The sequence below is a fragment of the Panthera tigris genome, chromosome X (assembly GCF_018350195.1).
Source record: "Panthera tigris isolate Pti1 chromosome X, P.tigris_Pti1_mat1.1, whole genome shotgun sequence".
NCBI lineage: Eukaryota > Metazoa > Chordata > Mammalia > Carnivora > Felidae > Panthera > Panthera tigris.
The window spans coordinates 17,517,010-17,529,826 of NC_056677.1; the positions used below are offsets into that span (position 1 = coordinate 17,517,010).

A 12,817-nucleotide genomic window follows, 5' to 3' on the forward strand; every position below is an offset into this window, starting at 1 on the left:
CATTTCAGTGTGCAAGTTGGAGATTACATCTAAACTAGTAAGTGGTAGGACTTGCCATTGCTTAGAGACACTGGCTTGTGCTACCTTGGACAGTCAGGAAGATAATATTAGTAGTTCAACATAAGAAAAATATACTATCTATAACTTATAATAATACATAATTTGTATAACATGCATATGGTGGTTTTTAAAAGATTCATTCCAGCCCATAATTAATATGAATGAAATATTCTAATGTTGAGAAAGAGAAACTTGGACTACTTACAACCACTATAAACATTTTACTGATTAAATAAAAACCTTCTTGAAAGTGTTTCTATAATGTGTATGATAAAGCAGAGCCTTTTTATGACAAATACATACTTTATTCACTTTTACATTTCTTGTCATAATCACATCACTATGACTTTAGGTCTGGAGTATCCAAGATGCAAATGCCATTTTTTTTCAAATGTTCATTTATAAGAAAATTTATTTGGTAATTTGGTGTAAAGAAAGTCTCTTATAACTTAAGTATCATCAAGTATATTCATTTACAGAAAAATTCAATACATCTTGGTTTTACACACAAAACTAAACTCCCATTGGAGTTTCAAGGCACCTTATTGTCTCTGAAACACATTCTCCTGTTACTATATCATGTCACTAGTCTAGTTTTTAACATATATTAAGTGTCTGCCATTTGTAAAGCACCTTATTGATTGCATGTATATCCAGACAAATAAGACTCCAGTTTTATTTAGAAATGTTTAGAATCCAGGTGATTTTAACACATGATGAAGTCTGAGAACCACATGAAAGGGAAATAATAGACAACTATGGCCATATTGACAAAGGAACTATTTGAGGAGTTGATTCTTTGGTTGGGCCTTCAGAGAAGGGAAGAATACTTTTTCACTGTAGCAGTATTTTGGAGCTGCAAAACTATAGAGACAGAAAGACCAGTTAGGACCCTATTTTAAGTCTAGCAGGCAAAGCAAACCAGAACTAAGGCAGTAAGAAAAGACATTAGTTGCTATGATCTATTCGTTAGGACACATGGATTAAAAAAGGGGGAAGTGGTCATAGGTAACGCCATACTCCAAATTTGAGAGGATGAGGAGGAACTTTTTATTGATGTTGAATGAGGGCAGGGAGATACTGAGTTTGATTTTCAAAATGTTGCATTCTTGAACTACCAGTGGGATATTTAGGGAGTGGGGCATGCTTGCTCTCATAATGCTTTGTGCTTTCGAATCAAACCCACTTGAATATGAATTCGGGCTTTGCCACTTAACCATATTTGTAATAGTAGCTGAGAAAACTTAATCTCTTTTTGCTTCATATTTTTCACATGTGAAATGGGTTTAATAGTTCACCTCATAGAGCTGTTAAGAATTAAAATATAAAAAAGCAATGTAATATAGATATGAAGAATATAGCATAGTGAATTATTGTTGCTTGATTAGTAAGTAGCTATTAGAATGGATGAACTGAACTCTTGCAAGTATGTCACTAGAGTTCTTCGAGGAAGCAGAGATGATTAGATTTGAGAATCATATACACAAAGTTGTTAATGGAATCTCTGGGAAGAGAAGAGATCATTGTAAGAAGACAGCATGCAGTATTAGGGGTATAACAGCCTAGGGTAAATACCTACATTTATTGGTTGTGAGGAGGAAGAAAAGATGGAGAATGAGCAATCAGAGAATATACCAGCACCTGATCTGTTGTTTCATTTATTTCCATTTTCCTACCCATTCTGTGCATTAGAGTTGGAATGTATCGTGGCTTTAGAAATCTGTTGTAATCATTTAGCCTCTGCAAGAATATTGAAACATTTCTGGTGGTGTTGAGCTCACTATTTCACGAGTTAGCTGATTGTGTTTTGGATGTCTTTGATTATTAGAATGTTTTTCTTCATATGTATCCTTAACCCATTATCTCTTAAAATTTAGTACCTTATTTAATTCCTTTCCATATTAGTGGATTAGTCTCTTGTGTTAGCCACCACTAGGATCCCTTCTTCCTTCTTTCAAAGCTCCCTCTATCTCCTGGTACAAAAAGGCTTTCATTGCAGCCAATGTAAAGAATACAATCATTCTTTAAAATTACTTTTATATCTTTACATGGTTTCTTGGGTCTGTCACACAATATGTTAAAACTATAGCCATAAACAAATGTGAAAATGAAAAACTAATCTTGAAAAATGAATAGTTTACTTATTTTCACATGTGTGTACCATTACCTTTAGATCCCAACATGGAGGCTCCAAATTTCTTGAAGTTGTAACTCACATACTTGCCTCTTTTTATCATACCAACTATAATCTGTCAACCATAAGTATCTCAATAACAGTTAAAGAGAAATAAGTTAATTTCAAGAAATCACTACACTTAATTATATGGCTAAAGATATGTTAGGATATCATAGAACCAAAGCTGGGAATCATTTTCCCCAGAACTGTAGTACCATGTCATCTTTGCCCTTCAATAGAACATGGTACAATGCAATAAATGGGTACAATTGTTAAGAATTGTATGTAGTAGGGGCGCCTGGGTGGCTCAGTTGGTTGAGCGTCCGACTTCAGCCCAGGTCATGATCTCGCGGTCCGTGGGTTCGAGCCCCGCGTCGGGCTCTGTGCTGACAGCTCGGTGCCCAGAGCCTGTTTCAGATTCTGTGTCTCCCTCTCTCTCTGACCCTCCCCTGTTCATGCTCTGTCTCTCTCTGTCTCAAAAATAAATAAACATAAAATTTAAAAAAAAAAGAATTGTATGTAGTAGACAAGATAGAAACTAATGAAGAAATGAACCAAATTAGAGAGTTCCAGGTAGGACTAAGGAAAAGGACTATTTGAATGAGAGATGAAAGATCTAGTTGCAACTAGCAAGCACTGGATGGGACTGATACAGCTATGGCCTACCCGTGTTCATAGAAAAAAATGTCACACATAGGCTGTGAATTACTTAGCCAGCTTCATTCCCATTCAGTAAATAACGTATGAACCTGACTTAACACTTAAGTTTATCTACTGAAATCATTTATTGAATCAAAAATCAACAGATAATATAATTCTTGACTTAGTAAGCACTGCTAATAATCTTTTTTGCTAATCATCTGAAAGGATAATTAACAGCAGACGTGATTACCCCATTGCCACCTTTCATTTTTTTAAATAGTGTTGTCTTTCTAGTTCTATACTTTTTGTGGAAATTGTTCCTCCATAACAAACAGTCCTCATTAAGTAATTAATAAAATTCATGATTATATAACTGGAATATTATATTCATGGACTAAGCCCATTTATTTTGTTGATTTTGTTGTTTATAATAATTTGTGTTTATCACTAAAAGTTCAGAAAATAAAAGTATAAAGAAGAAAATGTATATTGCAGTCCTTACTTCCATTTAGCATAACCACTGTTAGCAGTGTTGTATATCTATGTTTTCTATATTTATATAAAATTTTTTTACAAAATAGAGTTGAGTTACATTTGCTATTTTGGAACTTCTTCCCACACAAAAATTTTTATTTCCCTTACTAATGGACATTTACATAATGTACAAATTTTGGTTGGTTTTAACAGTACTGTGACACACATGTTGCACATTTATCTCTGCTTTTATTCAAATCATTTCCTTCTGGTAGTGGAAGTAGAATTGGGAAGTCAGAGATACATACTTTAATGAGTCTTCATGGATATTTGTTTACTTTTGTTTAAAGTACTACTAATGTTATGTCAGTGAGAATGGGAAGGCTGATTAAAACATAGAAAATTTGTGTTGTATGTAAGTGATTAATCACTGAATTCTACACCTGAAACTAATATTGCTCTGTATGTTAACTAACTGGAATTTAAATAAAAAGTTGGAAAAACACTGAAAAAAATACTAAAATTATATACTTTTCTGCCATTAAATAACATTCAGCTATAAAATTAAACTCTAACCAAGTTATTACTTTCTCATCAATAAACAATTCCAATTTCTCATGGAAAAGCAATTCTGTTTTGGAGAATTGCATATTCAAAAAGAGCATAGAGAAAGTTTAAAAGAACAGGATGAATCAAATTACAGTGAATATTATACAGGAAAACACCATCTAGCCTTAGAAATTTTCAACTAGTCACCATGATCATATCAGAATAAAATGGAAAGAAATTGGTGGATAGAAATGTGTAATTTGTTGTTGAGAATACATATGCTGAAAGGAAAATATGGCCATCTTATTCAATGCTTTAGTATAGTTAGTAATTCTTTGAAAAAAATAAATGATAAAATGTGGTTATTATTAAAAAGTTGCTCATAAATTCTTTGTATAAACAGTATGTTTTCTCCATCCAAACTTTGAACTCAAAAATCTGTTCACATATTTTTTGACAAGCAAAATGAACACTTGGATTTGAATTCACTTTGCTTTGACTCTTGGCTTATCAAAATGGCTTATAGAGACACTAGTTGGCTATCAGAGAAATCAGATTCAATGTAATATACCTTTGGGCACATAATAATCCTCACTTATATGTAATGGGAGATATTTGACCAGTTTCATTACTTTAGTTATCTGCATTAATGTGATTTTTTAACTGGCAGCCTCTTATTTGTGTTAGGCAAGTATCATAATGATCATTTTGATTCATATCTGAGACCCCTGAGTTTTTAAGCATTGTAACATCTCACTTCTTTTCTGTCCTTTTTCTCTTCACCATCACTCCATTCAGCTGCAAAAGAGGTTATAATTTAAATGAATGCCCACTCATTAGATAAGCCAGAGTCACCCATTATCCTACAGTGGCTGCCGTCCAGAGTACCTCTTCATCATAGTCTCAGGATCTGTGATTCTTTTGGTGGAAGTGCTTATTCTTTTCAGCTTGATCATTATCTTCCTAGCAAAAAACATGATGAATAACAGGCAAAGGCACCCATTCCCTTACACTTGGGTGCCTAGGAAAAACAACAGTACTGTTCAGACGATTTGCTAAATCCCACTTGTAATCCAGGATAAATTTTGATCCAATGTATTTGTATAACATCCTGGAAATTTCTAATCCATTAAAGTTAGGATAAAAGGTTCTCTCTTTTAAGTGTGAAGTGTGTGTTTTTTTTAATCTTGGAATCATAGCTATTTTTAATATGTTTCTTTAAAGCATAGTTAGAGGATTTCAGTTACCTGATAACTGCGTAACTAGTCCATCTTGAAGCAAACTAAAATTATTCTATGTTTAAAAGCTTAAAAGGATGACGAGTGAAGTAATTTAACATGGATAACAGTTGAGCCTGGTTTCAGGACATTTATCAAATACTTCCATTTAATTATACATTATGTTTTGAGGTGATATTCAAGTAGAATGGCTTCATTAAATTCAGCACATTTTAAGTTTATAGGGTTGTTTGGAACACATGTCCAATAGCCGCAGCATGGGAGTAGTGTTACGTTGTCATTTTTTTTATTTTATCCTTATAGCATGGGAAAGGGTTGATTTTACTGATGCTGTCTTCCATGCATCAGAATGTTGCCTTGGTTTGTCAGTACCAGCTAATGGTAGTATAAAGTCACTCTAATTTAGAGACACTGGTACCACATATCTCTAAAAGATGGTGATGAGAAAGCATGTGGTATAGGTTGTAAGCTCAGGACATTGCCAAGTCTTTGTGGATTTTTAAATTGTACTTATCAGCAGAGCTTGGATCTAGACCTTGCACAGCATTGATAATGACATAATTTCTTTAAACTCTAAATTACTCCATTGGTAGAATACCGTTTTAGTCTCTCCTTTGACATGGTAAATGTCCATTATGTTATCTCATAATAAATAACATGGACTCTAATGCAATAACATGGTTGGTTAACCAATACAGAGATAAAATTTCTTTTGAGTATATATCTCCTTAAAATTGATAGGATGGTACACCAATTATGTGATTTTCTTTCTTTTTTTTTTTTTACTAATCTTATTAAAGGGGGAGAACATTAAATCTTTGAATACTGTACCTCAATTTTATTGTAATGATTTTGCTGGTTACCAGGTGGGGTGGCAGTTGAAAAATTTGGTGAATGCACTACGAGAGGACCCGAGTGGTGTTATCTTAACTTTGAAAAAGCGACCTCAGAGCATGCTTACCTCAGCACCAGCTTTACTGAAAAATATGAGATGGAAGCCCCTTGCTCTGCAGGTAATGAAGCTTAATCATAAGTCATACACCATCATTTTAGCCATAGATTATCTCCGTAATGCTTCTTTATTGTGCCTCATCTCAGCAGCATATGGATTAATCTTGTATGCTTTTGAAAATTTGTTTGTGAAATTATCTCTTCACAGCTTATCCTAATAGGCTTAATGTGATGAAATCTGTAAGTTACTCTAACTAAAGCCCAAATGATAAAGAACTCTGCCTTAATTTGTAAACATTTAAAGCATAATTACAAAAGAACACAAGTTATTTCAAACCAAAATGTGAATAGAGATGAAAAGAGACGTTTCATTTGTAGATGTAATCTTCTATTTCAAAGTTACACTCGTACACTTTGAAGAAACTAGATGACAGTTTGTAGAATTCTTTTAAATCAGGTCATAAGATAGTAATAGTTATTTCTAAACAGTAGGTAAAGAAAGTTTTATTTAGTAATTAAAATGTACCTACTACATTCCTTCTGACTGATCTTTTTTTTTTTCTTTTCCACCCTATAGGGTGGCAAAATAGGGAAATTATTGCTTTAGAATTTCTGCATTTTTCTTCAGCATGAAACCACTCTAAAATATTACTCTGGATGTTGGTAAATGACATTCATTAAGAAGCAGAGTATCTAGGAAGTTATAAAAATATGATTCTGATTAATGAAAGACAAGGAAGTAGTACGTTTCCTTCTGTTTCAGTCAATACAATCTTTAAACACATCATAAAAGAAATTGTCTTTCACAAAACATGCATTTTTAAAATAGGAAACTATTAGCTTTCTTAGAAGTCTAATTTTTTAACAACTTAATTGCCTGTTGAACTAGAACATTGCCAATTGTTCAGACTAAAAAGAAAAGCAATATATGTAAGTGCCATTGCTATCACTGCTTTGTAAATTATTTCTAAGTCCTGTATTAGTGCCTTATACCATTCTTAGATTTTTTTCCCCTAAAATCCTAAATTCTCCATTACACATGAATGGCCTTATAGATTATAATGATTTCTCATTGTTTAAAACTTTACTACTTATTGGCCTCAGTGTTGCATTATATTTAAATAACATAAAATGTTATTAACATTAAACGTTAAAATATTCTAACATTAAGGTGTTTAAATTGTTAATGTTAATATTTAATTTTTCAAATACATACATGTACACTGTATTAATATGTCCAAATATATTTGACTTGCAGTATATGTCTATTATCAAAGATTTTTAATGTCATTAAAGTTCAGAGTTTAATGTTTTTTGACTCATTAAATCATAGATAAGCAGAACAGACTTTACCATCATATCATTTTATTTTCTTGCTGTATTATAAGTTGCTTTGTTGTTCCACCTGTAGTTTTCCTATTGACATGTCTTCTTCAAAGATCCTGAGAAGTGGGAACACTGAAGAAGAGTCCCACAATTTCAGCCATTAGGTTTTTTCTCTGTATATGTGTAGTTAAAGTTAACAACTTCTCTCTAATCCCTTCTATTTCACCTTGAACACCAAAAAAGACACTGTTTTCTTGTTGATCCATGGACACTGAGGGACTATCTCTAGGAAACAAATTGATAATTTGGTCCCTTTTTAGATTCTTTTCCACAAACACAAACTGGAGAATTAAGGTAATGACAGTATCCAGTTAGTCACTTTTATATAAAATGCTGAAATAATTGAAAGACCAACATTTCTTTTTTGCTACACATTTGATGTGCATATTCAGTGCTGGAGAACAAAGACTTTAATTTTTTAAATTATCTCACATCATTTTAAAATTATAATTATAATGGGTTATTAGCACACTGTTTCTAGGTCCATTCCTAATTGCCAAGAAATATGCCTCACCAGATCACTAATTATATTTATTCCTCATTGTCTGTTCAGTTACTCTCAGTATAAATTTACTGTTTCAGATTGCTGAAGTCAGAAAAAAAGAAAATCAGCATTTCCATAAATGCTTATATGTATCAACATTTTTGTAAATTTGTTATTTCAGCTGAACTTAGTTCAACTGAAATGTATTGTCAAAGCTCAACTCCTTAACGATAAACAATGCTGTTGGGAAAGTGGGGGATTTACTTTCTGTTTCCTTACAAATTTCTTCAGTGGTTGACCTTTTACAGAGCAGAAGGAAGAGTATTAGTTTTAAATACTTCGTAGTAGTGGTAACACAACATCTTGGTGTTAAAGAGCAATAGATAAGTCCTCTAACATACTCTACCACCACCACCACCAAATATCCCTGAAATTTTGAAGACCTGAAATTGTACCAATACAGAGTTGTTTCTTGATCGTACAGCTTTGGCCTACTCTAAAATACTAAGACACTGGAAGCATAATGGGACCTATCTGGTCAGAATTTTTAAACTGTAGATTAACCAAAGATGGACAAAACCGGATGGTACCAGAATCTGTAGATTAAAAGTAGACTGCCTCCAGAGGAGGAAACGTCAAAGAAATCATGAGATAAGAAGGTCTTACAGGCAGTTTGTGATTCCTTTGTGACTTTGCCTGAGGCCACATATTTTTTCCTAGTGGCTGAGAAAGGACCTGAGGTGAAATAAAATGCTTAATGTAGGAATAACCCTCTATGCAGACATAAGTACCAGTCTTACTGTATTCTTGCTTCTGGTATGTGTACAAATACGTTGGTACTAAAATGCCCATTAACTCACTTAAGTATAAATCTTCAGTGTTCACACCTGAAGAATTGGACCTTAGGTTATTTCTTTTTTCATTGGGCATACTAACATTCTACTAAGAATTATTTAGATATTACAAAAAGAAATAATTTATGTAATTTGTTTAATTTGATATGTCTATTTCAACTTTTTCTTCTCTACCAGGCTTACCTACTAGCATTTTCAAATAAAATATGGCAAAACTTATGTAGTGTGGAAATAGACACTAATACATGTACCTTAAAAAAGAACAACTTTATTCTAATGTAAGGAATAATTATTTTTTAAACTAACAAGGAAATAATTTGTACCTACACAAAATTTAACCTTATCTACCCTAAGGTAGAAGATTGTTATGGAATACTACATTTTAATGAAAGAAGTTTTATTCCTAAAAAATATTTTGAAAGGATAGTAACGTCTATTAATAATCAACTGCAATGATGAATTTAGATTTGGATTTTCTTTTGAAAATTATTTATGAAATAATAGCAAAATAAACAAATAAAAATAAACAAAAGCATACAACTAAACTTCATGCTCACAAAGCAATTTCATGAGTACATTTCATGAAATTTGGCAGCTCTTTTAAAATTCCTGATTTGTCAAACATTTTACAATGGAATTGAAAGACTTAAAGATACCTTAGTCAAATACTATGAACAGATTTAATCTGGAGTTGAATTCTGTTGTCATCTGCACCCATTTATAAATAGTAGAGATGTTTTACCTGAGATAAAATCTTTTATTCTATGAGAGCAAATGAGGGATTCCCTGCTTTCCAATAACTTGTTTTTAAAAACATGTTCTTAGTAGCACTTCTCATGTCCTGGATTTTGGTGAGCTTGGTGATTGCTTATGGTCAAGTTCTTAACAATTTAATGAAAAAAAAATCCCAGGGAACTCTGGATAAATCTCAAGGTATATTTTTGGTTTTTGTGGTTTCACGTTAGTGTGCATAGGTCACAAGCATGTGTAGGTGGTGTCATTTTCTTCTTAAAAGAGATGCATGGGAGAATTAGCTGGACACTACCAAGAATGTTGATTGAAATCATCACTGAGAATCAGCATTTTTAAAACCATTAAAGAACCCAGCTTTTTTGGTAGGAATGCATCTCAAATGATCACTATAATTAGTGTTGGAATTCAACATACTGATAAAGGTTTCATTAAACACATTTTTATAAGAAATAATATCAAGCTGTATTATTAGAAGTATGTTCCTAAACTGCATTCTTATCCATAAATCTCATATATCCATGTGGTAGTTTTCTTGTGTGGTTTTGTGCTTTTCATTTAAAATTTTATTGCTTAGCATTACCTTGATGCCATTTTTACAGGATATTTAACTTTGAGCAGAAAAAGAAATGGAAAGCAAATAGTCATAACAGTCGATTTTGTCTATCAACTGGTGTAACACCTGAAGAACACTTAATTGATTGTGTTACATTTCAAATACCTACAGATATGAATAGTTAAACTCATTCTGTAAAAACTGAAACATGAGAAATAATAAAATTTATTTTAATATCAAAGTTATGGGTCAGGGTGACTGAAAAATCCATTACTAACAAAATTTATGTTTCTGAGAGTTTTGTTTTAAAAGCATGTTTTGAAGAGGAAGATAACCAATATTAGGTATGACACTAAAGAAGAAAATAAATCTTAACTGAAAATGTAATTGTGTTGACTGAGAGGCAGAAACAATTATATGTTTTACATGCTCAAATTAGTAAATAGCTGCAAGCAATTGTCACATCAAATTTTTGGTCAGCAGTGTTTAAGCAAATTAATTAAAGTATCTAAATGACATTTGTTTTTCAGCCAAATGGTTTCAAGTGTTACACTGACTACAAATGATCACCTAAAATGCAAAAATTATTTTTTATTTTCTTTATTCTTTACTTAATATTCTAAAAATGATGTTTACTGTATTTTGAAAAAATTGGAAGTCCAGTTTTAATGTTGCAGTATTAACTATGCCAATAAGTCTGGACAGCATAAGAGTAAATACAGTCGTAGTAGTCTCAGTACGATGTGCAAAATATGATGACTCAGTGGATAAAGCCATTTTGTAGTGTGACTGTGAAGTCTATATTTCTTGTATATCTTGTATTTTTAAACCTATACAGATATGGTTTCCTGATCACATTAATGGTCAGGAAAAAATGTTTGTTTTTTTGGTGGTCTTATAGGAAAGGAAAGATTACATGCTTATAAAAGAAGACTCAAATCTTTTGTATTTATGAATTTAGATCCTAGAAAAAACTGTGAAAACACAGAGTGGGAGAATTTAAATACATGCATTTCCTTTGCTTAGACTTCCTTCAGATAAGTTACTACTTAAAAAAATTTTCCCAGGGAAAAGTATGCCCCAAATTTTCCAAATTATATCTAACATTTTTTATATGGTCAAGAAACATGTATGCATTGTCTTGCCTCCCAAAATCCAGCATACATTTTCTCTGGAGTGTTTAGATGATTAAGAACAGAGTTGCTAACATAAAACAATATTCTGGTACTTATGTTGGTAATTATAATAAAAATGTGTTTGAACTGAGTAAGGACTTGTGTGAATGTTCTGTGCTAGAATAATGGGGTATTGTGATCCCTATGAGTCTGTGCTTATTCCCAAGAGTGAATAAAATAAATGGCCAGGTTTTATACTTGATGTAATCATGCATATTTCAATGGGTATGTTCCCCCTGAAAGGCAAAGCAAGCTCTTTGTGATCTTTGCAGTAGTGAATTTTAGAAGTAACCACATAATGTGTAACACACTGTTTTAATCTTTAATGCTGGGGCTGTCTTTATGTCACTGGTATCATTCAAGACTTTCTATAGCTCTATGAAAGCCAGGTCACTTACCAGACAGAAGGACAAGTAAATTAAGATAAGCTTGCCACAAGTTGTTAAAATGAAAAATGTTTCAAGTAAAACCTCAATGTAAAATGTAGTTTAAGTATGGAAGTTCTTTTCTCATAATCTTTAAGACCGTAGGGGTTTCAGAGGTATACCTTCCAGATGTGCTCACTTACCTTACACGTGTTAGAATTGGGGACACAAGGGAAAGACCTGAGCCATCAGAGGATTTAAAATGAGATCTCAGTGATCCCTTACAAAGGCTGAAAACTTAATTTTACATTAATCACAATCTTTCATATGCTTTTTAAACTGAATGAGTAGGGTATTATTACTAAAGTCATCACACATGATTCAGAGGAAGATTTGTGCCGTACCATATTGTAGGATACAATTTGAAAGTATTTTATGTAGTTCAAACTGACAATATGAAAAAATGTATGTATGTCTTACCTAGTAGATTTCTAGTAGTAGTCCTGTTGATGTAGCAAGTTATCAGTAATTGACTTAAGTTTATCAATGTATATTTAAAGAGATGCATATGATCATTTTATTTAGAACCTGGATATTTTAAAAGATGCATGCCTGTGCCCCCACATATCTATCAGAGTTGTTTTAGCAGAGTAATGACGTACATGCAAATGCCTCTTCCCTTCTGGAGCCTCACTGGATCTGTGAAAGGAGAGCTTTAGGTCAGTAGGACCATTTACATATGAAAACTAAATATTTTGGCAAGGCTCTTCCAGGAAATAAACCTGTTTGCATAGAATCCAAAATGGATCCATATCATAATTGATTACATACTGTAGTTGACCAAGTTATACAGAAGCTTCATGCTTACTTGAGTAACAAGATGCAGCCTTAAAATAACCTTGTATTTAAATGATGATAATTCTTAATTCTCTTTCCGTATTTTGCCAATATAGATAAAGTAGCAAAGTAGCAAAATGGTAAGATAAAAAATATTACCCTTTATTTCTACTTTTTGCCTTAAATTGGAAATTCTTCTTAGTGCAGTGGTAACTACTCTTCTTTTACAATGTTATGAACAAATTATTGAAAGGAAATTTTGTCAAGATGGGAGAAGCTATCTTTCTGCATTTTCATGCTAACATATTTGGATATTTTTC

The 12,817-nt window shown here is 32.3% G+C and overlaps 1 protein-coding gene across 4 annotated transcripts in view; it reads left to right on the forward strand.

The window, feature by feature from the left end:
* The window catches only part of CNKSR2 (connector enhancer of kinase suppressor of Ras 2), a 297,547-nt gene that overhangs the window by 170,303 nt on the left and 114,427 nt on the right, over positions 1-12,817 (forward strand). For 2 of the 4 annotated variants that reach the window (XM_015540102.2, XM_042974263.1), the window contains exon 9: positions 6,006-6,152. The exons of the other annotated variants lie outside the window; for them this stretch is intronic. In XM_015540102.2, the coding sequence (XP_015395588.2) occupies positions 6,006-6,152 (147 nt within the window). The remainder of the gene's footprint in view (positions 1-6,005; positions 6,153-12,817) is intronic. 4 annotated transcript variants of the gene reach the window in all.